At 43.5% G+C, this 23,037-nt stretch overlaps 1 protein-coding gene across 1 annotated transcript in view; it reads right to left on the minus strand.

Moving 5' to 3' along the window:
* MUSK (muscle associated receptor tyrosine kinase) overlaps positions 1 to 18,843 on the minus strand; it is a 50,858-nt gene extending 32,015 nt beyond the window's left edge. The window contains exons 1-5 of the mRNA XM_040541628.1: positions 17,958 to 18,843; positions 14,199 to 14,325; positions 10,860 to 11,011; positions 9,235 to 9,362; positions 8,576 to 8,717 (exon numbers count right to left, since the gene is read on the minus strand). Of these exons, the coding sequence (XP_040397562.1) occupies positions 8,576 to 8,717; positions 9,235 to 9,362; positions 10,860 to 11,011; positions 14,199 to 14,325; positions 17,958 to 18,036 (628 nt within the window). The 5' untranslated portion in view covers positions 18,037 to 18,843. The remainder of the gene's footprint in view (positions 1 to 8,575; positions 8,718 to 9,234; positions 9,363 to 10,859; positions 11,012 to 14,198; positions 14,326 to 17,957) is intronic.
* Between the last annotated feature and the right edge of the window lie 4,194 nt (positions 18,844 to 23,037).

Here is a 23,037-nt window from a genome sequence, read left to right on the forward strand (position 1 = left end):
ATAGATGTGTTTGGTTTCTCTGAAGGAAAGACCCTTCCAGATCTCTCCACGATCTGGCTTTCGACCATATTGAGACACACCACGTGCTGTTTAACTCTGCCGTTACCTGCTGCTGCCTGCAAGACTGGAACAGAAGTTGCTGGTCTCCTGAATCAAAGAGCAGCTCTTCTGTCCATTCCCTTTGTGTTGGAAACCAATCCAGAGAGGGAGAGAGACCAGTGAAAAGCAGCACCTGGGTTGCTTTTCCGCAACAACTAGTGGGATCACCTTGTGCAGTTTCATGGCAAAACGAAAAAGTCTTCCTGCAGCAGGCAATGACAGGCACTGCCGGGATACCCAAAACTGAGATAAGCCCTGCAGCGTCCTGACATCTGGTCTCCACCAGCGGGTAACAGCAGTGCCATAAATTTAATTGCATGCCATGTGAAAAGTACTTCCCTTTGTTTTAAAGTGCTGCTCGTGGTGGCTGCTAGGATGCTTCTTGTTTGAGGGTAACAGCAAATGGCCTGTTCCCTGCTCACCTCATCTGCGGTGTTTATGATCCTAGCACTCTCCCTCTCACGTCTGTTTGGGTTTCAGTGCCAAAAACTCTAATTGATCCTCCGAATACAGATATCTATCTTTGTTCCCTATCCTCAACTTTGAATCTGAGGTGTCCTTTCCAGGAAGGACTGCATTCAGTTTGGGGGATATGCGGGGACCATTACTGCACAGTGGCACAACAGCCAGCACACTCTGTTTAATAGTGTAGGCACCCTAAAAATAAAACTAGAACACTCTAGAACTGGCTAGAACCAAAATCTAGTGCTGTACCACTTGGAAGAGTCAGTTATAGTGGAAAACATAAGTGGTGCGTTCATCTCCCACAAGGCTCCCTGGATGAGAAAGGTGGGAGTGGTCCTTGGGAGACAGGGGGCAACAGCCTTGAGTAAAAGGGGTATTGGCCCACAGGCACCTTACCAAAAGTAGATATTTAACTAGATCCTATAAAATTTCCATATTGCCTGGAAAACCCTCCCTTCTGTATCTTCATCTCTGTTTTGTTATCTCATTTTGAAAAGACAGTCACTGGAGGACAACAGTCTCTGTTTGCTCTGCCCCCCTTTACCTGACAGCTATCGATGTTCTCTGTCCTTGACTCTCCTTGTTGTGCAGGAAGCACATGCTTCCCAGCTACCCAACACAGTCTGCAGACCAGAGGGATTTTGTCTACAGGATCTATTTTTTTCATAAAAATGCAATTCATGCCATTATATGAGGAACTGACATAACTTTAAAGTGTCTTTCTGAGGTCTGTGTTAGGAGAGAGAGGTTTTTGCAGAAGGAAACAGCCCATTAAAGATGGATTGCTGGTATATTACTTGTTAAAACCTTATGCTCGTAGGAAGCCTGCCTTGCATCTCCTCCACACAGGAGGCCACCGACAGTCACTGGGAGGCACTGGGAGGTACTGGGAGGCAGGTGGGAGACACCTTGTGCCCGCGCCACACCAGAGTAGGAACAGGCCGAATAGCTCGTGCTTGTGTGTTCCTTTCCAGAAGGTCTGCGGCTGTTTTCCTTCTCCTGTGGCTTGCCCCGTTACCCTGTAATTAGTGCTATGGTCGTATCTGCAGCATCTGAGAACCTCAGGATGACGACGGTGACTGCAGTAGGCAGGAGGAGGTTTAATGGGATATTCTGGGCTTTCAGTTACACCCACGCTACCCCGCTGAGGCCAGACAATTACTCTGGTGTAATTAGAGGCCAGCTGGGTTCTGTTTTCTTTCCCTGCAGTGCTCCCTCCCCCCAGACCCTTTGCAGTGCTAACAATGACCTGCAGTATTCCCTGTTTACTGCTGCAGGACCCTGCCTGCTCCTTCTCTCTGTCAGTGTCAGAGCTTCCCTGGGGAAACCAAGCCCAGTGTTTAAGTACAAAATGTCATGTTTGTGCTGTCAGTCTGTTTCTTGGCGATGGGTTGACTTCCACCTCACCTGAAATGTCCTGACCGGCTGCTGCAGTCATACCTTGGTACCTCCCTTTTCTATCTCATCTGCTCCAAATACAGAAGTGTCGGCACAAAAGTGTAGAAAACTTTCTGGATGGCACATCCAGAGGCAGTTCTCATTCGAAATTGGACCCATCTCCAGACTGTGGTCCTTCTGAATAGAGCGGTTCTTTAGACTAAATGCATGTTTTCATTCTTGTGACCTGAAATATGATGTGACTTTCTTGTCTTCTGATTTACCTGTGATGCAAATTTGTCCCAAGACTACAGACAAGATACACAAAACAGCTAAAAGAACCTAGTGTGTTACACTTACTGAGGGCAGCCTGTTAAATATATGTCCAAGGAACTGCTTTCTACTGCCACTCACACTGCTGTCCCCTCACTGTGTCCAATAATTAAACAATAAGAAAAAAAATCTAGACTGAGTCTAACCATGCTCTGGTAGATCCTTCCCTTTGAAGGGATGATTCTCCAAGGAAGACCTTCCTATTTTTAAGGCTCAGGCAGCTCTCACAAGTGGCTTATAGGGGAACATTTTTGTGGCCTGTGGCAGAGTATTATTTTAGTAGCTAGTAATAAGCAATAAACTGCGGGCAGGAAAAGACTTCTATCTACCAGAGCTGGAACACAAAAACAAATATCTAAGTCAGGGTAGCCTGAGGAGCATTGCTTCTGCTCTTGATTTGTTTCATTTTTGTGCTGTCACATATTGGCACAGGAGGAAGTCAAGTAGGAACATTTCAAAAGAGGGATGAAGGAGACTGCCTGGATAAAGAATCAGTAGCCCTCAATCAATGCCAACTGGAAACTGGAAAGAAGATTAGATCCAAAAATATCATGAAATCTCTGGAGGATCCAATTAGTTTCCTGACAAGCACATTGGATATTCTTGCACTTGTTATAGCTAATTTTTTTGTTTCTTTCTTCCTTTCTCTCCTGACAGATTTAAGATTGTTGATTTCTAGACTTGCCTTTGTGCAGTGATGACTTCAAAAACTAAACCTCGTCACACAGCATACTCCAAAACTCCAAAATTCCACGACTCTCTGGTGCCACAGGCTGGAAATCAACATCAACTTCACACAAATCACAAGATGGAGGTGCATCTAAGTCAGTATACAACCACCAGAGCCACCCATGTGATCTTTCCTTTTACATGACAGTCCAAGAATTTATGACCTTTTTCTTTGCTATTCAGGGTATCAAACTAAAAAGGCATCACTGAGCAAACTGGGAATAATGGAGGTTTCACTAGCTGGGTACAACACCTAGAAAGGCACCACAGGAAGGTAAGGAAGGTTGTTCACCTTCAGGAGAAGAAAAAGCTTAAAACATTTTTCTTTTTCTTTTTCTTTTTTTTTTCAGAAATTGTGCACACATACACACACACACACACAAAAAAAAAAAAAAAAAAAAAAAAAAAAACACCACTATGCAAAGCTAAAAAACTAACTGAACCAATATCACCTTCCTGCAAGACCTGAGTTCCAGATGTGTGCTGCTGTTGGAATGGATAGACACCTCTCCAAAGAGCACTCAACCTTGAATTCTGTTAGTATATAATCCACCACAACCCTTTGCACATTTTAAAGTCAGTGACACCATTCATTTCTAGAAGATGCTCTTTCCACAGTTGGTGCTATAGAAATAAATTAGTCAGTTACAGAAGCATATGGTTTATATTCTTACACCTTTTCTATAAACAGCTGTTCCTTCTAAACTGCCAATCATTCATGGTCAACTTTTCAATTTTGTTTTGAAACTTTTGCTTTTAAGAATGGAGACCATGCAGGACAGAAGTCCTCTCTACCTATTCATGAAGTAACACTTTGCTTCTCCCAAGGAGAACAGTAAGCATTCTCCTAAACAGAGCAAAAAACTGCCAGAACACAGAGCCAGATCAACAGGCCTGTAATTCATCACAAAACGTATAGTTTCCCTGCTGTTTTGCAATACAGGCTTCTTAATTGATGCAGGAATTATATATACTTTGAATAATGGTTATAAGCACCACATCTGAAAAAGATTGCAAGACAGTAAAGCAAAGCCATTCAGAGGAATTTATTCCATGTGTTAATAATATATTATAATAAAATAAAATAAAATAAAAATAAAAAAAATGGACAGCTTCCCTCTCTGTTTGACAAGTGTGCCCAAATGGAAATAATCTCATGCCTCTCACTGGTCAAGAGCTTGTAGCTTTAAATTTATCTTTTCAGTGACAAACACTTTATCCACAATGGGTATGGAGAATATCATTGTTACACATGGCAAGCCATGTGGACTGCAGAGGGTGTGCAGTTTTAGGCAGTAAGCCCAGAAGCTGAACCTGATGAGCCCTTGCATAGCTTTTGTTGGACTGGTCCTATTTATGGCCTGGATCAATGTCACAGCAAATACCAATGAAAACTGAAAATTCCTCTTGTTCTGCAGCGTGTGTTACAGCTGTGCAGTACATGAAGGGAAAAACCATGGACGTCTCACTAATGTTGCCTACCATGCAGACCCCACAGATGTCAAATGCTCAGACGAGGGCCAAGAAATACATTCTTGGCACAGCCTGGGAGTCTGTACCTTGCCTTCAGCTTTCATTGACATCAGAGGGAATTTCTGCACTTGAGGACAACTCTCAACATTACTGAAGGCAATAGCTGTTCTCCTATTTATTTCCACAGCAGTGATTGTTAGGTAAATCTGGATGCAACTCCTTAGCTATTTCAGCCAACATCTTGTCAATAAGGTTCATCCTTAGAATATGCGAAGGAACTACAAGTCACATAAGCAAGTGAAAACTTCTGTTCTACCACAGCCCTGGATCCTGAATTCATCCAGCAACCTTTCAGCCACAGAATCATTTTATTCATTGGTACGGCAATCAACAGGAAATTTGTATAAATATTGACCAGTCCTTTGGCAAGCTACTACTTCATTTATATACTGCAGTATATAATTGCTCTTCTACTCTAGGGTTAGCAGAAGTGCTTGTTATCAAAACAGATAATGCAGCGATTAAACTGCTAGTTAGAAAAATGATTAAGTTAGAAAATGAATACAAAACTGCTGGCCAGAAATGCTGTCTCCAGGAAATTAAAAACACATTTCTTGGCAAGCGGCCAAGATGATAATATCACTCCTCTATCTCAGTAGACATGTTACCTCTTGTAGCCACCACCAAATGTACGTGAGCAACAGGAATTCATCCTCACATGCCAATTTTAACAGGGCCAGCAAACAGCCCGTTGTTCACTTCTTTTGCTTTGCAGAGTGCTGTGGAAGAAGGCTTCCCTGGTCCCCTCCTCCCCTGCCCACTCACTGCTGTCAGCAGCCACCTCCGTTGTCATCATGTTTCTGCCCCTAATGGATTTTGCCTTTTAAGGAGAGAAAACATTTCACCATCACTTGTCCAAATGCACATGGGTTTGCCCTGAACTTGGAGCAAAGGGAGGGGGAAAAAAAAAAAAACAGTCTGAATGGACAGGCTTTTTCAACCCTTTCAATTAAAATCCTGACCCAGTTCTGGGTATGAAGGCTCATTAACTGATGAGAGTTCACTAGTTCATCACGTGAATGTAGGGGCCTGAAACCCACCCCAGGAGAGGGAGCAGGCTGCTGGGCTCGGGCAGGGTGCAGAGGACCCTTGCCTCTCTCCCACTCCCTGGCTGACATCAGAAAAAAACAAGGGATCAGTTCCACTAAGAAAGCTCTTCACTGCCTTCCGTTTTGTGACAAGAGCCACACCAGAAATTTCCCCTAAAATCATTGCTCAAATTATTTATACTTTGCTTTGAAAATAACAAAGCCTTCAAAGTATTTCCACTTTGCTTTAAAAGTAATAAATAGAGGCCAGTATTGTAAAGGTTGAGGAAAGACCACGTGGAGAGAAGAACAATCTGGGAAATCAAAATAGCAGCATTTTTCATGCTGTTTTGCCCTGGGCTGCAGAAACCAGCCAAGAAGCAGGACTGCAAGGCACCTCACCAGTGCAAACACGGGGGCCAAGGCTGTCATCAGTTGTTTGAGCTGGTGGACCCAGTGCAGAGGACGTCCTATATGTGAGACTCGCTGTTGTTTCCAGGCACTGCTTCATCAAGTCCTTTAAAAGTGTGTCGGACCGTACCTGTGTTCACAGAGTGTGTCTTGCCAAAGCTGGATGCCTCCGCACTTTGAACTAATTGCAGGACTAACGCTGAACTCATTAAAATGGAAGCTCACAACAGAAAATTAGAAACTTCTTTCAGAAATCAGGGCCCACCTGATCTTGATTTAGCTAGGCATAAATATTTGCACAGTTCTTTGAATGGGCATTTGCTTCGGGATTAAATATTCATAGTTAACAAGCCACGTTAGTCATTTTATTTTAATATTAAGCCACACTATGCAGGATGGTAACTCCAGTGAGTGGTAACAGCAAGTTTTAAGGAAAAATATTGTAGCGCTATTACAGAGAAGCAGAAAACAGCGTGTTTTCCTAAGTTTTATGAAAACAGGGTTCTAATGAACGCTCAGAGAAGGCCGACTAAAGTGTGATTTTCCTACATGGAGTCATTTTAAATTATTATTGACTTGGATCTATTTTCACATGCTGATGCTAAGGCGGTATAAAGGGAGGAATACTAAAAATAATGATAACCTGGGTGAGCCAGGCTATAAAAGACGTGTGCAACGGGTTGAGCATGTGTGTGTGCACATGCATGCATACACGGGTATGTGAGTAAGTCTGTATTTTAAATATTCATGAGAGTTGATCTAAAATACCAGGAGGGGAAGAGATCTGTGTACACAGTAAGCTGTAGTCAGGATTATTACCTTCGGATTTTGGGAGCCAAAAAAGTAAAACAAACATGCATCAGTCTAGTTTGGGTGGTAGCCTGAAACAAGGTGTATTATATGGGTGCCCTACCAGAAAAACCAAGGCAAGCCCAGAGAACAGCATTGCTTTGTTAACACAACACATGAAGGGAACATGAAGGGATAGGTTGTATGGGAGCACTGAGCTGCCATTGATTAATTAAGAACTAATCTTTCTCCTTTTAAAAAGAGCACACACAGACTCTCCTTTGCAAGTAGGATATTTGGGGATTAATTTGCCTTTCCTTGAATTAACATTCGGCTGTACAATTCTGGAGACAGGGACAAAACAAGGTATCAACCTTCACACCCCATATTTTGGTGCAGTTCCAGTCCACTTTTAGATTCCCTTACCCAGTCTAGTAGATCCAAGCAATAAAGCCCTAGTGCCTGTGGCTCTTCTGCATGGACTGGAGGGGTCTACAAGCATGGCAATGAGCAATTGCCTCAGTCACTTCTTGATTAGTCTTTGGCCACTCCCTCAGCAGTGGAGCCAAAGCAGAACCTAGGTCCAAGGCTTTATTGAGCCACATCTGAGTACCATCAGCCTGCCTCATCTCTCTGAGTCGAGAAGAAACACAGTTCTGAATCTAGATTAGGAACAGCTACCTTCCTGTATTAAGCTATTTAAGGAATTTCTAACATACTTGAAGTCTGTATATGTAAATATTAGAAAAAGAAAGGAAAATGAATATATTCTTTAGGAAAACAGCAAGTCTACAGTAATTTGTAGTCAGATCTAATACACCTGACCCTCCTCCCAGAAGAATGTCAATGGTCCTTTTAGAAACAGGATTGTGCCCTGAATAACCTCTGATAGTCTCAGGCCAAATGTAACCGTAACAATCTTTTGAAGCTTGTTAGGCAAACAGACCCTTCTCTTCACTTTTTGCAGTACAGATTATTTCATTCTGAAAATGAAACAAAAAAGAGTTCATCTACTGACTCGGTCATTCCTCTTCCCACTCTGCAAAACTTTGTTTAACCCAACTTCTCTTTCAGAATCCAGGAACCTTGAATGCTTCATTGCCTACATTTGGTTGCCCCAGCAGTCCACTGGTCTCAGCACTATGAAACTGGCTATGATTTATACCAGAGAGCAAACACCTTCTGTAAATAAAATAAGGATACTGAGCACATAAAGACCAGAAACTGAAAAATCAATCTGGTGTTCAGTTTAGCGGGCAGAAAATGTGCAAGTCCTCGAAGAGAACAGCTCTGTTTAGCTGAAGAATCAACCAATTCAGATGGAAAATCAGAGGGAAATGGAAGGGACACACACATAAAGCTGCACCGTTTGGAGCTGCAGCTGTCTCCAACCAGGTTTCTTGCAGCCAGTTTCCAGAGCCATCAGCTTCCTATAAGTCCAATCCACAAGCCATAGTATATAACCCATGACAGTTCTGGTGAGACCTTCCGAACAAGAAACAAGCTGGCCTCTTGGAAAACTTCAGTCCAAAGGGAAGATCAGTAGACAGATTTTGGAGTCCCTACTCAGACAAATTTCCCACCAGAGCCGCAGCAGCCATGGGCAATGACTCTTTCACCGTCAACCAGCAATGGACAAACTTCCTGTTTCTCACTCTTCTTTCCTTTCCTTTCCTTTCCCTTCTTCTGCCTCGAGTCACCCTACGATGTTTTTGTCAACATCAAGCTGGTACTTCAGCTTAATACAAGTTAATTGTGTATGCTTGCAAGGTCAGCGCAAAGAGCTGGATCCTGGCGCAAGCACTACTCACCTTCCACGACCACCGTTGCAGGTTTCGAATAGGCTGTGCCCAGGCTGTTTTTGGCTACGCACCGGTACTGCCCCGCGTCTTCTCTCTGAACATTGTGGATCCTTAAATTCCCTGAATCGAGAACAGCAATGCGAGCATTCTCCTGCCAGAGGAAAAAAGGACCGAGGTGAGAGCTTTACGTACATCCTGTCCACAAACAGCACCAAATGTCCACTTGCAAAGATTAGGCTTACATGCATAAAAATTATTTGTGCTGCCCTGCAACTGAAGAATCTGGGGACAGCTCTTCCTGCTCAGCATTGTCACAATACACTGGCCCATGCTTATTTTTGCAGACCAGTAAATTACAGCATTCATGGGGCCCTCAATCTTAGCCAAGCTGCTCCCTAGATCTTATTTATGAAATTACTCACAAATGTATTTTGCAGCATTTGGCCATGCTTAGTAGTAATAAAAGTAATGTAAAATATAGACACAGAAAATGTTTTGTTTATAGGCAGAATTATTGTGAACGCAGGCATTTATGAGATGAGCCAAGGATTTTCCAAATGCTTTCTTCCCAGCAAGTAGAATTTGGAAACGCTGCAAGTTATGATAATATTTTATCACCGTACCTTTAGCAAACAGCCAGCAATACTGAAATTTCATTCTCTATTCACCTTTACAACGGTTTCTCCTTTGATCCATGAAACAGAAGGTTTTGGATTTCCCATTGTTGTGCATGGAAGAACAGCCTTTAATCCTTCTATGATTTCCACATTTAGAGGTGGCCGGGTTATTTTTGGTCCTAAAATTTGAAAAGGCAAAAATTAAACTTGAACTGAAGGTAAGAGATACAAGAATAGGTCAAATTCAGATATGTCAACAAAATCTCTTATTGCTTTCTCTGTATATTGCTGTAGCTGAAAGACAGACAGGCCTTGGTAGGGCATGAGCTACATTGAGAAGTAAAAGCTTTCTTACATGCAGCATTCAGAGTTTCAGTATATGGACTCAAAAGCACCTATCTTGCATGGGTCATTTGTTTTCAGGAGTGGAGTTTGACAGTCATTTGAATTAGGATCTGGGCTGAAATCCAGATCCAGATAAAAGTATTTCCAATATTGAAGAATGTTTGCATTCCAGGTTTTGACATTTTTTCAGCGTAAACAATGCCTTGTGTGAAAGCTCAGATATGGAGTGAATTGGTTTTGAAATGGTTTTAATTTGACATTGTCTCTAGGTCAACAAGAAGGGCATGTAAACTTAGTTAATGTCCCTAACTGAAGAATTAATGACCATGCCAGTAAAAAGCAGAAAGGATCCTTAGAGAGAAAAAAAATAAAACTCCCTTAAAGTTAATATGGGGCAAATTTAAATTTCTTTTCCCCAAGGAGACTGTGCTGGCAGTAAAAAAGATTTCCATCTCCACACTTTGGGAGATTTGAGTTTTCCTTCCCTGGAGCACTACCACAGCAGCAGAAAATCATATTTCAGAGAGCATCACCTGCCTGCAGGTGAACGGGGGGCTGAGGGCCTCAGGACTGCCCAGTCTGGAGCATCAGGCTCACAAGCACAAACAAGCCCTTTTATACAAACAGATGTTTTAGCCCTCCTTTGTGGATGGCTCAGCATTTGTGTACATGAGCGCAGTCACATGAGTTCAGCTTGACCAGGCCCAGAGCATGCACAGCCTTTTGCAAAAACCAGGCCCCTGCTCTCCAAAGGGGATGATGAGATTTACACCATGATGCTCCAGACCTTTCAAGACTTCACTTAAGAACATCTGAACAGTGTGCACTCGCTTTTACCATCCTTAGCCATAAATCTGATTAGTGACATCTGATGTCTAAAATTCACAGGGGATTTAAGCAGCGTTGCTTCAAAGGGCCAATCTATCAAGCTGTGTTGCTTTTATGAAGTTTTGTTCAACGAGTGTTGATCAAAGCATTTTTTTTTATCTTCTGCTACACAAACAGTTCTTGTGCCATTCAAAGCATCATGGATGGCATGTCCCAAAGACATGGTGTGACATGCCATGTCTCTCCCCAGGGGTCTGCAGCCAGCCGGGCCCACACACAGCCCTACGTGGAAGGTGGGTCTCCCTGAGCTCTGCTCAGGCTCTCAGCTGCACCCTCACACTGTGCCTTCCCCTGCCGCCAGCTGTCTCATCCTCATCTTTAGGTGAATTTATATTTTAAGGCACAAGAAGTGTGATTTTTCCCCCAAACCATAGGCCGAGCACCGCAGTCAGATGATCCTGGGGAGGAGATACCACTGTCAGCTTCGCTGCCTTCTCACTTACGCATCTTCACTTGCAGAGCCCCACAGCTCTGGGCGGCCACGCCGACCCCGTTGTCTGCCGTGCAGCAATACACCCCATCGTCGCTGTCCTCCACGCTCAGGATGGTCAGGAGCTGCCCGTTCCTCTGTATGCTGTACCGGGTGTCGAACAGCCTGCGGGGCAGAGCACGGGTGGTGGGGAGAGGGCACTGCACCTGTGTCCACAGACCGGTGGTGCCACCACAAAGCGCAGTTGGTTGGACCTCCCATTTACAACATCTAAAGACAAATAAAAGCACTGGAAACATCAAGATGGGGCTTAATATTTGGTTTGGTCCTCGCTCAACCATGCAGCTCCTGATGGACACCAGCATGGTGGCAATGCTGCCTCCAGCAGATGCTGGGAAGGTGAGGAGGGCTCACTGTCTGGAATCCTGTCTGGAACAAGAATAACCTTAATCCAGGTTGGTCCTGTTTTAGGTATAATCACCCAAGGAAGGACTGCATATGTAGGAAATGGCTCCGGCTGAAGCTTTTTACAGAAACTTTCTTCAGAGTTTTTTGTTTTGTTTTGTTTTGTTTTTTCCACAAAAGGTATGATTTTCTGGCAATATCTTTATTGTATGTGAAAAAAGAAAGACAGCAACCAAAACCCAAGCATTTTTGTCTCCGTCTATTTTGTATCTGGAAGCATTTTTGCTTATTTGTTTGGAACTATAAAAGTGTTGTTTTTATGGGAAAAAAAAAAAAAAAAAGAAAAAAAAAGAAAGAAAGAAAGAAATGTACTGAAGAAAAAATCCATTTAAAGATTAGAGGATGTAAGGATAGCTATAATTTAATGACAGCAGGATTTAACCTGGGGACTTCTGAGAAGTCCAGAAAAGCCTTGAAGTCTGATCAACAAAGGTACGGGATTTTGCAGAGAAATCTACAGATCAAAGACAAATTCTAAATGAGAGTATGCTGTGTGTGCATGTGCATGTTAGAGAGAGAGAGAAGCACAGACGATGAGAAAGCAGAGGACTGCTCTCTGATTTTCATTGCAAAACTGGAAAAATACAGTAAAACCTTAGAGGAAGAAAATTTGCATAATATTTCATAAGTTCCTCCATGTTTGACTTTCACACCATCGTTGTTTTTTGGAAAAACTTTCATGCAATTCACTCCAACAACTAGTAGCAAAATCACTAGAGGACTGTCTCCCAAGCTATCACAAATAAAATTCCTGAAGCCTAAGTATGTCCCCTTTCACCTTTCACTGCTGAAAAACATACACCAGCTACTGCGTAGTCTGAATGTGCCACTTGCCACGTTACAGGCTGAGGTCAGCCCAGGACACACCAGTCTACTTGCACAAGTTTTGACACCAAAAGGAACATGTAAAGGAGCTTCCAGAAAAATAGTGCTGACAATAGCCCCTGTCCTGGCACTACTCGCATTGAAGCTGAATGTTTACACACTGCATTGCTTTGAAGGTTAGCTGAGCTGTCTGTCCAGGGTGCTTGGACCTTGGCAACAGAAGAAAATTTCATAAGTAAAATAACTATCAGTTATTTATTGCTTGCTGTAGTTGGCCCCTTTGAAGTCTGACATATACACACACATAAATATATTTATACTTTTTTCCAGAGGAAAAAAAAAAAAAAAGTCCACTGATCTGATCTTTTTCTATTGTGAAATACTTTCATCCACGTTTTTGGAAAATAACAGAGATAGTCTTAGCTCAGATATTTCCTTGTCTTTGGCCCTAGCTTGTGTATTCACTAGCACCAACTATTAATGCCAGCAGAGATTTGGGAAAGTGATGTAGTTGTTGCTATTCATGTTGCTTCAGAATGGTGTCTCAAATGTGGGAAAGCAATGAAGCAGCCGAGCTCTCCAGGAGAGCTTTTTTGATTGGTATTTTCCTATTCAGTCATTGTGTCTCAGAGAAAATGGGATGGATTTAGAAAGGTGTGTTGGGCTTCTGGAAGTGCAGACTGGGGCAAAAATTATCATTTTTTCATACGATCCTACAACAGGAGAGTGAGATTTTAAAGACCATGGGGTTAAAAAGGCATGTCATCTCCATGGTCCTGCATGAATAGCTTCCTCTGCCAGTTCGGATTTTCAGGCATGGTGTCATGAATGGGAAAGGAATTTGGAGGAACGTGACCTAATGTGGAAATAACATCCGTGGAAACTTGGACCTCCACCCTACATCAAAAGTGTTAGGAAAAGGGTTTTGATGAGGTTCTGTTGCAGGCAATAAATCAGATTTCTGAAAGCAATACATGTAGAAATCTGTTTGTTTTTTTCTTATTCTAAAATGGGCTTCCTAGCAGTAAAACCTCTTCCTGCTGATGGCTTGTTTGGAGTCTCCTGAACCACTAGCTGAAGGGTGCTTTTGATCTGCAACCCCAACAGCAGGAACCATACTGAAGGTGACTATCTGCGTAACATGGAGATCAGCCTTGGAGAACAGAACTGTGTTATGTAGAGATCGTTCTGTAATTTTCCATTACAGAGACAGTCACTAACAGCAGTCAAGAAGGAGAAACTGATGTGGAGCCATCTGGCAGATATGAATTGGTTTCAGAGTTGGAAGACTGGGTGCAGTTTGCTTTGCATGGGCCTGTCTTCAGCAACGGGGCTATAGCAATGGTAGTAACTTCCATAACATGTTTCCAAGGCTGCCTTTTTCAGAGGCACTTCAATGCCTGGACATTAACATCTGGCAGTTCACAACACAGAGATGCAGAAGCAAAGAATGGCATGATACAACCCCTTTTGTGCAGTTTCCAAGTGCACTGCAGACACTCAGGCAGCAAGTCTGGCAATGATGCTCCATTTAAATATTATACAGCATCCTTTGTAAAGGAGCAAACTGAGGAACAGAGAGAGAATTGCACCATGAGAAGCTGAAGAAAAAATTCCTTGCATTGCTCACAGCAGAAACCGTCTCCAACTCAAATTGTGAAACTGCAAAGGACAGATACTTCAAACATAACCAGAGCTGAGATTCAGAGAAAATTCAAGGCTGCATAGTACTGTTATCAATGCAGATACACTGACAACAAGCCCACGTGGCCAAGAAAATGGCTTTTCACATTCACTTTAAGAAAGCACATAGCACAGCAAGAGCTTGGGCTCCCTGCCCTGAGTACTGACAGCAGATTTCTCATTCTGTTATTGCCAACCACATGTCTGAGCAGTCCCCAGAGTGCTCTTATCACTCCTTAAGAAACAAAGATTCACTAATAATTACAGACCTCTTCCCCACCGCAGACCCACCTCCAAATGAAAAAAAGCATGAAAAAAATGAAAAAAAGCACCACATGTTTTGGAAGGAGACCCTGGGGCAGGCCAGGCGGCTCCCTACCTGATGGGAATGCTGTTGCGCGTCCACGTGATCTCTGGCTCTGGGTACGACTCCACCACACACACGAACTTGGCGACATCCTCCACCAGCGCGTCCACAGTTTCCAGAGGAGTGCTGATAAAGGGGGCTGCACAAAGGAGAAGAAAATATGAAAACCTCCCAGTGACCCCAGAGGGAGGTGGCCAAGGCAGAGGTGTCCCTGCAGGTTGCCAGATGGCTCCTTGCTTCATGCACCCTCCACATACTTGCTGTAACTGAGGTCCCCCTGCGTTTGTTACCTGCAGTCTGCTGTCATTGACCGCAGGCTTTGCATTTTCCCCTCTGCTTTCTCCACAGGGCACAAGACAGAACAGCCTGGTATACAAGATGGGAGTTTTTCCAAAACCAGACTCCTAAAGGCCCATCAGCTCTTCCAGATATATGGCCTGACTACTGCACATCCTGCCTTTTTCTCACCTTTTCTAACCAAGTAGCACCAGGGTTAAAAGTGCAATAGCTGTGTCTGACACTTATTATTGCAGATCTCTCATCATGCATTATTTGAATGTATCTTTAGAAACGTTTTCCATCACCCTGGTAAAAGTCCCTAAGCAGGACTGGAAAGGATCAAAGGGTATGCCTAGTGAATCACTCTCCCTGCGCATGGTATGCATTGCAGCCTTTGCATCCCAGGACACATGAATGACTTCTAATGTATGGCTGCAAGGGACATACATCCAATATTTGTTGGGCTGGATTTCATTGACAGCTGTGCTGACATGAACTAGTTTCATACCATATTCCTGAAACACCACCTTGCAAATGCTCAGCGGATGCAAGAATCTTCCTGTTCCTTTCTTCCTGTAGCAGTATCTGGCATACAGTCTGTTTTTTTCACAGGAAAATCCTTCCCGTACTGTATCTGCTGACTCTCCTCAGTATAACAAGATTTAGGTACAGAAAAAAAATAAAATAAAAAAAAAATAACCTTCCTCCTAAAAAAATGGTTATAAAAAAGGCACTCCAGTATAAGTGAATAATAATAGAAAGTATTTACCTTAATTCTTTTTTACTTTATGTGGGGGTAAAATTAGAATGTCTTTGGTGTTCATCTGGAATGAAGCTAGGGCAAGAAAGGATGGACTTCCACTAACAGGTTTATGCAAAAGTTCTGACGCTTTTGAACTGTCATTAGAACAAACCTGTCTCAATAACATTTCTGGATTATATGACTTCAGATTGCGTAGCTGGTAATTGCTGTACATATACAGAAAGACATTAAAGCTACAGTTAACGTAGCACTAAAGATTATACTATCTAAATGTTAATTAAAATTCATCCCTGTCAGATTCACTGTTTGAGATCACTGCCTCAAATTGTAACAGGCTGCAATTTATTGGGTCATTTTAGGTCATTCTAGATAGAAGTAGTATCTATATAGCGTCCCGGCTGAATCCCACTCTAGCGAAACCAAGTGGAAAATTTTCAGAAAGCCTAAATTTTCCTGTTACTGGCAGCTGTTTTAGGAGAATAGCTTCCACCGATGGTTATCCTATCTATTTCAAAGGAGATGTTGTTATTTCATGACACAGTTTATGAGGTTTTGGTGGAATTAAGCCTGACAGAAATGGAGTTTTATGATCTAATTTAATATTGTATGTTTTTATTGCTGTTGTCCACATGCCTTGATCTCAGGAATGATGCTTTTTTAACCCTGAGAAATGTAAGTTCTTACATTAACTGAAATTCAACGCATCCAGTTTTATAATTGCATTGTCACAATGAGAATGGCCACTTGATGAATAAAAAAGTTGGATATGCACTGTTCACAATCCTTTAACACCTGTAGTAAAAAACAGAAAAGGAACATTGTTTTACACCTACCACCCTAAACTCTATGGCCTCGAAGAAAGACCATGATAACAACAGCAGTGTGCAATCTTCTCATTTGATCTTTTCGTTTCCTATACTAAAATTAAAATGTGGGGCCAGCAGGGAAGGTGAAGGCAGCACTCCTTTCACTTTGTGAGATGAAAGTGGGACAGAAACCCAAAAGTCGTGTGGTGTATCTTCAGGGCGTAGTAAGCGGTGGAGCGCACCGCCATTTTGTCAACAAGCGGCAAGAGAGCCCCAAAATGGCCGAGGTGGTGCCTCCTTACAAGAGGCGTCAGAAAAGCTCAGGTACTGGCATCGCTCTGAGTTTTCTCAGGAGAGCAGTCAAAATTTATGACGCCTTTATAACCAGATTGTAATGCAGGGAAATAAAATAAAAACAGTACAATATATATTTATCGGTATATAGAAATGGCCCCTGACCTTTCCGCGTGCATGCGTTGGGGCTCTCTGACATTTTTAGGTAGCCATGTGGGATTAGATAACACTGAAAATCAATTAAGCTATACATCTGCAAAGCCGTTCAGGTGCCATTTTTCTGGATGTCAGCTGTAGTTACCCAAGATAGCAAAATGAACCAAAGGGCAGTCACAGGGCCTGTGGGAAAGCCAAATCCCACATTGCCTCCCACCCACCAGAAGCTACCAGGTTATTTGGTTTGGTGTTTGAATTCACACTTTTAAAAACAAGAGACGCTGAGCCAACAAAGTGGAACAGAAAACAGAGCCTCCCCTGCAGCGTCACAGGCTCCTCCGGCCTACAACCACTCTCAGAGGTGCTTCCAGCTCAGACGTACTGCAGGGCCTCTGTAGGGTACCTCTGGGCTGCACTCATACACGCACCCTCTCTCCAGGGACGTGGCAATGCAGCTTCCCGTGATGTTTTAGGAACAGATGCCTATCTCCTCACTGCACTGTGCCACCAGGGTAGGAAGCAATCACCTCCCTGTTTGGTTTTCTTGTCCCTCCGGTCCCATGCTATCAGCACTTTGAAAAAGGGCAGGGGACACCAACGTACATTACTGCCTTAGCAAAAAGCTGACATTTTAATTTCAAAAGCTTTTATTAAAAAGAAGTATTTTTCCCCCATTTTTGAAAGGCCAACCTGACTTCAAGCTCTAAGAATACACCTGGGTGAGAGCAGCAACATGGGCCTAACTGGTAACTAACAGTGTCTTCCATGAGGTTGTTGGGTTTTTTTTTGCTTTTTTTTCCTGAAGCTGGACATTTTCTGGCATGCTCTGAATGTCTCCTGACAATCAATGTGCAATCAATCCCTTTGTCCACAGGGTTACCAGACAGCAAATCCAGAAAACCAGTGTTCCCATTTGTACCTCAGGGACTTTTCTGAGCAGATTATTTTTCAGTTCATGCATTGGCTAAAGGTATGTCTGTGCATGTCTGTGCAGGAGAGAAACTAGGTGTAGTAATGCCCTGCTGCATGCAACAGACAAGTTGCTTATTTGTATTTATATGCATACCCTATACAGACCTTAAAGCATCATCTTCAAGCTGTGTACCCCCACAGGGAGACACAGACAGGCGGGACAGCACCAGCCTTGGTCTCAGCAGCACTGCATCCCCCCAGCAGTGGAAACCTGTGAGCCAACACAGGACACGTCCATCCCACCCACACTGAGCCCAAAGCTCTCCACTGTCCATTGCAACAGGTCTCGCTGCTATTCCTCAGCAGTCAGTGCGAGACACAAATTATTCTCCCCGCTATCCAAAAAGCATCCAAGTGACCACCAGACAGAAAAAGCCAAAAACAGCATATTTTTGCCCATTTGGGGGAACACCACCCACCCCACCGTTGCCAGAGATGCCTTCCCCTTTGCAAAACCTCCTTCAGCAGGAGCAGAGCAGGGTGCAAACCCTCCCAGCAAACCTTTCTGAAGCGTCTCGGCCAGGCTGAGGGCTGCCAGGGTGAGGACGTGCCCAAGGGGCACCACCAGCAGGTCTTTCATCCTTGGTCCGGAGAGTGCCCGGTGCTGTCAGGCCAGGCGAGCAGAGCTTCCCAGCAGCATTTCGGACAGCGGTGCGTGAGCCGCGCTCCCCCGCTAATGACGGAGCGGAGTCTGTGACTCTAAGTATAATCAGGAATTCTCCGTCCCGGCAGCGGTGATGGACGTGGCCAGCTGGTGCGTATCCACTTTGGGCAGCGTGGAAACGTGGGGCTCGTGAAACAAGAGAAAGCAAATCCCTCCTGAATTCCTTCTAAGCAAACAGTGAGGAGTACAATGGGCAAGCACATTTCCAGGGCCATACACAACCCCAGCGCTGTAAAATCAGCAAGCCTTTCGTTCAGCACCATGCAAATGCAGTGGCAGAAAAATTGCTTGCCATGGGGTCTTCCTTCGGCTTTGCCCCCTCTTTTTCACTTTTACCTCCTCTCTCTCTCTCACACGTGCTCCCTCTGTCTTATTATAACCCTTTCATGATTCGCTGCAGTATACCACCTGTTGCCCTGCTGATGGCATTTCTTTTCTTAACAGATATCTTTGCTGCAGCGGGAGAGGTTGGCATCAGGAAGCTGGAAGAGCCCTCCTTTGCCAAGGCAGTTGTCCGCGTTTGGGAGCTGCTGCAGAGCACTGGGAAAGCAGATCCTTGTCCTGAAACAGATTAAAACAAGGGAAAAGCCACAGAAGGAGTGGCATTTGTACCCTGAGGGGAAAGGAGTATTCAACTTCAACATCAGCAACTGCCCAAGGGATTTGGGCACAGGCAGAGGCATTGCTGGAAGAAAACACACAAGTTGGCCCCTGGTGTTGTTAATCCCTCAGAAATACCTTTGCATCCATCTCTGTTTTAAGTGAAAGACTGAGAGTCAGAGCTTATTTTCTAGGTGGGTTCAGAGGAGCATTAGTCTTGAGGAGATCTCCTCACTAACTCAGTCTTGCCTGTTCCTATCCCACCAGCATACATCATATGATCTTTTTTTAAAATGTCAAGTCTTTTGTGGTCCCTCTTTTTCCTCTGTAAATATTTATAAGAATAGCATTTGCAACCAGTCTTATCCATGTAGAAAGGCTGATGTGGGGGCAACATCTGCATGAGGAGAAGAGAAAAAGGATGAATAATTAGCTAGGGAGAATCTAATTGATGATGATGCCCTGGGAACATGACTCCAGATACTTTTCATCATGTTATCAGCAGAGCGGATGTGAGTTTGGCTCTGCAAAGCACTAAAAGGCCTCATTTGAGGAAAGGGAATGTGCAGTCATAACATATCACAGTAAAAGGTGCTTTGAGATCCGTGGAATTTCCTTTACTTGCTGAACCCCTCTGTTTCAACCACCTACTAGCAGTCATTTCTGCAAAGAGCATGCACAGCTCAGAGGTGTCCCCTCTGTAGAGCAAATGAATAAGGCTGGCAAGAGATAAAGGTGTGTGAATCCCAGTGGTTCAATATCGCGTGATAATGGCAATGTTAATTTGGGGGCATGCAGTGGATGATTAAGAACAAGGATCCCCAGACAAGTGCACCTCTGAGCTTGAATAACAGCAGAAGCAGTTGATGAACATGTGTTACAGATCTTCCAGGAATTCTGGAGCTAGCAACAACAACGAAGCAAAACAACAAGACAGCAATGAAACAACAATCCTACACAGAAAACAGAGAAATCTTGACTTATGGCTGAACTTACAAACATTTCTTTCACTTTCTTTAAGTCCAGTCACATCCAATTCATCTGCTCCATAGAAATGCAACCTTTTTTTTTTTTTTTTTTTTTTGGTAAAGTTTTCTCCATGGAGGGAATTGACCAAGGACCTCTATATCACCAATTCCTGCTGGGCTGTGTTACAAGAACTTTGAAACTGCACCAATCTCTACAAGTCCAAGAATTAGTCTTTGCCTTTTACTGGCTAATTACAGCATTTAGAAATGACATTGGCAGCAGTGGCTGTTACATATCAATACAAATTGCTGCTAACCTCTCATTTCCTCTGCTTTTTAATTTGTTATAAAGGACTCCAGAGAGCTGAGCTGCTCTAAACTGAAAGGGTGTGCATTTACATTGTAAATGTGAGCAGAGAGGATACACTTGTGCAGGGTGGAGTTATTTTGTTCTCCAGCTGCACAAGCTGGATGGCTAGTGGATAATACATACTGCAAGCTGTTTTTCATCTGTGTCCATCATGGAAAGAAGTTTCTTCTTTCCATGCAAGGGGAGATGAGACTGTACAGAGTGAAATCAGTGGAACTGAAACACTGGGGACATCAAACTTCCTTTGCATCCAAGAATTTTTTCAGGCTTAGCTTATCAAAGTAAAATGTTCCGTAAATTTTTACTCAAAGTAGTTATTAGTGTGATGTTTTGTTTTGCTTTGTCTTGTTTTTGTTGTGTTTTGTGTTTTTTTTTTCCCCCGTAACAAAACTGAGATGCATGCAGCGTACAGCTAATTATTGTTGTCTGCAGCCATGCCCATAAGCCTCTGCTGAGATGAGGTTCTGCACAGCTCATAACCAGTCCCTGGTTTGAAGATATTGCAGTCCAAGCCTTATTCCCACGAAGACCCATCAGCTGAGCTCTCTGCACTGCAGAGGGCTCCCCAGGAAGTCCACGCATGAAGTTCAATGCACAAAGACCAGGTGTGTTGTAGTATTTGTTCATCTAGTTACCTTTTTCTGCCTTTGCAAGTTGTTTGCAAAGTAATTTTTAACAAACACACTGTCAGCACTAATCGAGTTTATCCAGTCTGCATTTTGATGCAAAGTCAAATGGCCTTACTTCTCTGTGTCTTATTTTTAGGCCCTTTAAGTAGTCACAGCATGAGGATGTCCAGAGACTACAGACTGAAAGTGTGTGATGAAAAAATAGGTAACTCTTGTATGGTCTGATATATAAGCAATGAGCAGTATTATGCAGAGGAAAACACCTGAAAGCAGACGTTCTCTTTTGGTTGAGACTGGGACACCAGATGTGTAACAGATTCATTCCTAACATGAATAACTGGCTATATCTGTATATGGAAGCAAGCTCCTCCACTGTGGATTCTGTTTTTCCCTCTGCTGCTCTGGCAGTTCATTGAGTAAAAGCTGCTGCTGTGACCAGCAGAGCGAAGTATTGCTGCATGTCACCACGAGGAAAGCCAGAACCTTGGTCTCACTGGAAAACCAGAAAATAAAATAACAGAGGTTGGCATGGGCAATGCTACCTTCAATGGAAATGGAAAACGACTGCTGGGAGGCACTGAGTGGCTTGGGGTGAAGTCTGACACAGCTGATTTTTCTGTGCTGTGGAGGTGTTCTTCATAGAGCTGAGCAAAATTCCCAGTTCTTTGAAGACACCTCACTTTAAGTTGGGTTTACAGGCTGGGTGGTGACTGGAGGCCTCTCTGGACATTTACAGATTTTGCAGCATCCAGCAAAGCCTGATATGGAACGAAATAAACAGGGTGTACTTCTGCCACGTGTAGTACTGCAGCCTGCAAGTAAGCTACTCCGCTCAGTTTTCCACTCCTGCACCATTTTGTTTTCCCCTAAATTGTCCAAATGAATGACTTTTCTTTAAAGTTCTTTAAGAAACACAGCCCCATCCTAACTTCTCATATTTCAGTTGCAGAATTTCAGGAGCATTTGACTTGGCCTCTGCTCTGACATCTGGACAGTTCTCTGATCCTCCTAATATTTCAACACTTACTGAGCTCTGATGCCTGTATCTAAAATATTCTTCCTTTCTTCTCTTGAAATGTTGGGGAATTAGGAAATCTGAGATTTGCATTAATTTCTTGCAATAGTTGTGCTGTATTTTTTTCTGGAATTTTTTCAGCTCAGAGGATCTGCTGGTACTGACAAAGACCAATCTCATCTGGTCTCCCATCTTGCAGAGGGGCAAAATTGTGTAGCATAATGCAGTGTAATTACTGCACTGAAATAGTTTAAGTACTGTTATGAAAGGGTAAGACCCATTGTGATGCAGCTAGCTAACTCTGCTAGCTAGTGTGTATGGCACAGAGCATGAGGAAATTCTTCCTTGCAATTGCAATTTGTCATTGCAATTGGTGCACAGAGTGAAACAATGACATTTTGAATTGATTATAATGAATGTAAGATTATTCCATCACTGTCCAACATATATGTTATGTGGACTGCAATATCGCTCTTGTAGTAATGTTGTCACCCGTCATGATGACCTTTTGCAGGGCTGGGGTCATGATCAGACTCTGCGGAGAGGAAAAGACTTCCTCCACAGCCGCCTGTGACACCTTAATGCCATGAGGCCTGTGTCAGGAAATTACATTTCATCAACTGATTCAGGCACTTCCATATTCTTCAGTTCCCTGACAAGGTAAAAGAGATAAATTAGCTCATTATCCTTGGACCGTTCGTGGTGCAGAACAACCCACACATTTCATCCAGTGCTGTGGTCACAGCCTCTGCCACCCCTCTCCAGTGGGGCTCTGCCTCCAGCCTCACAGGCCTCACCTGGCAGCACATCTCCTGCCATGTCACTCCCCTTACTTCTCCCCACCATGCACAGAGGTGGCATGAACTGGCATGGGAAACCTGTCCTAACACCTAAAACACTCGTTGAGTTGGACACCGCAGTGCTCTCACTCGCCATCATGACACCAAGTGTTCAGTGAACCCACCACCCGTTCCCCAGCTGGTAGTGTCAGTCGTGCAGGCCCCGGCCACCATCAGAAGAGTGCAGGCCTGTGCTCATGGCCTGCTTACAATCCAGTGGGACTGAAGGAAGGTCAGGGCATGATCCCTTTGCAGAAATGAGGAGGCACTTCAGGAAAGGGATGCGCCGGGATTATAACTTCTCATGTTGACCTTGGTCCCAGAGCATTGCCAAGGGTAATACAGAAGCTGCTGCATGAAGTACAGTTTGCCTGACCCTTACCAGAACTCCTGCAAGTAAAATTTTAGGTATCGTCAGCACCTCTTTAAAACAACCAAAACTAAAACCAAGGAAAAGCACAATGAAAAAAAAAAATGTATGTACAATGATGCCTCA

Source organism: Cygnus olor, chromosome Z, assembly GCF_009769625.2.
Source record: "Cygnus olor isolate bCygOlo1 chromosome Z, bCygOlo1.pri.v2, whole genome shotgun sequence".
NCBI classification, from domain to species: Eukaryota; Metazoa; Chordata; class Aves; order Anseriformes; family Anatidae; genus Cygnus; species Cygnus olor.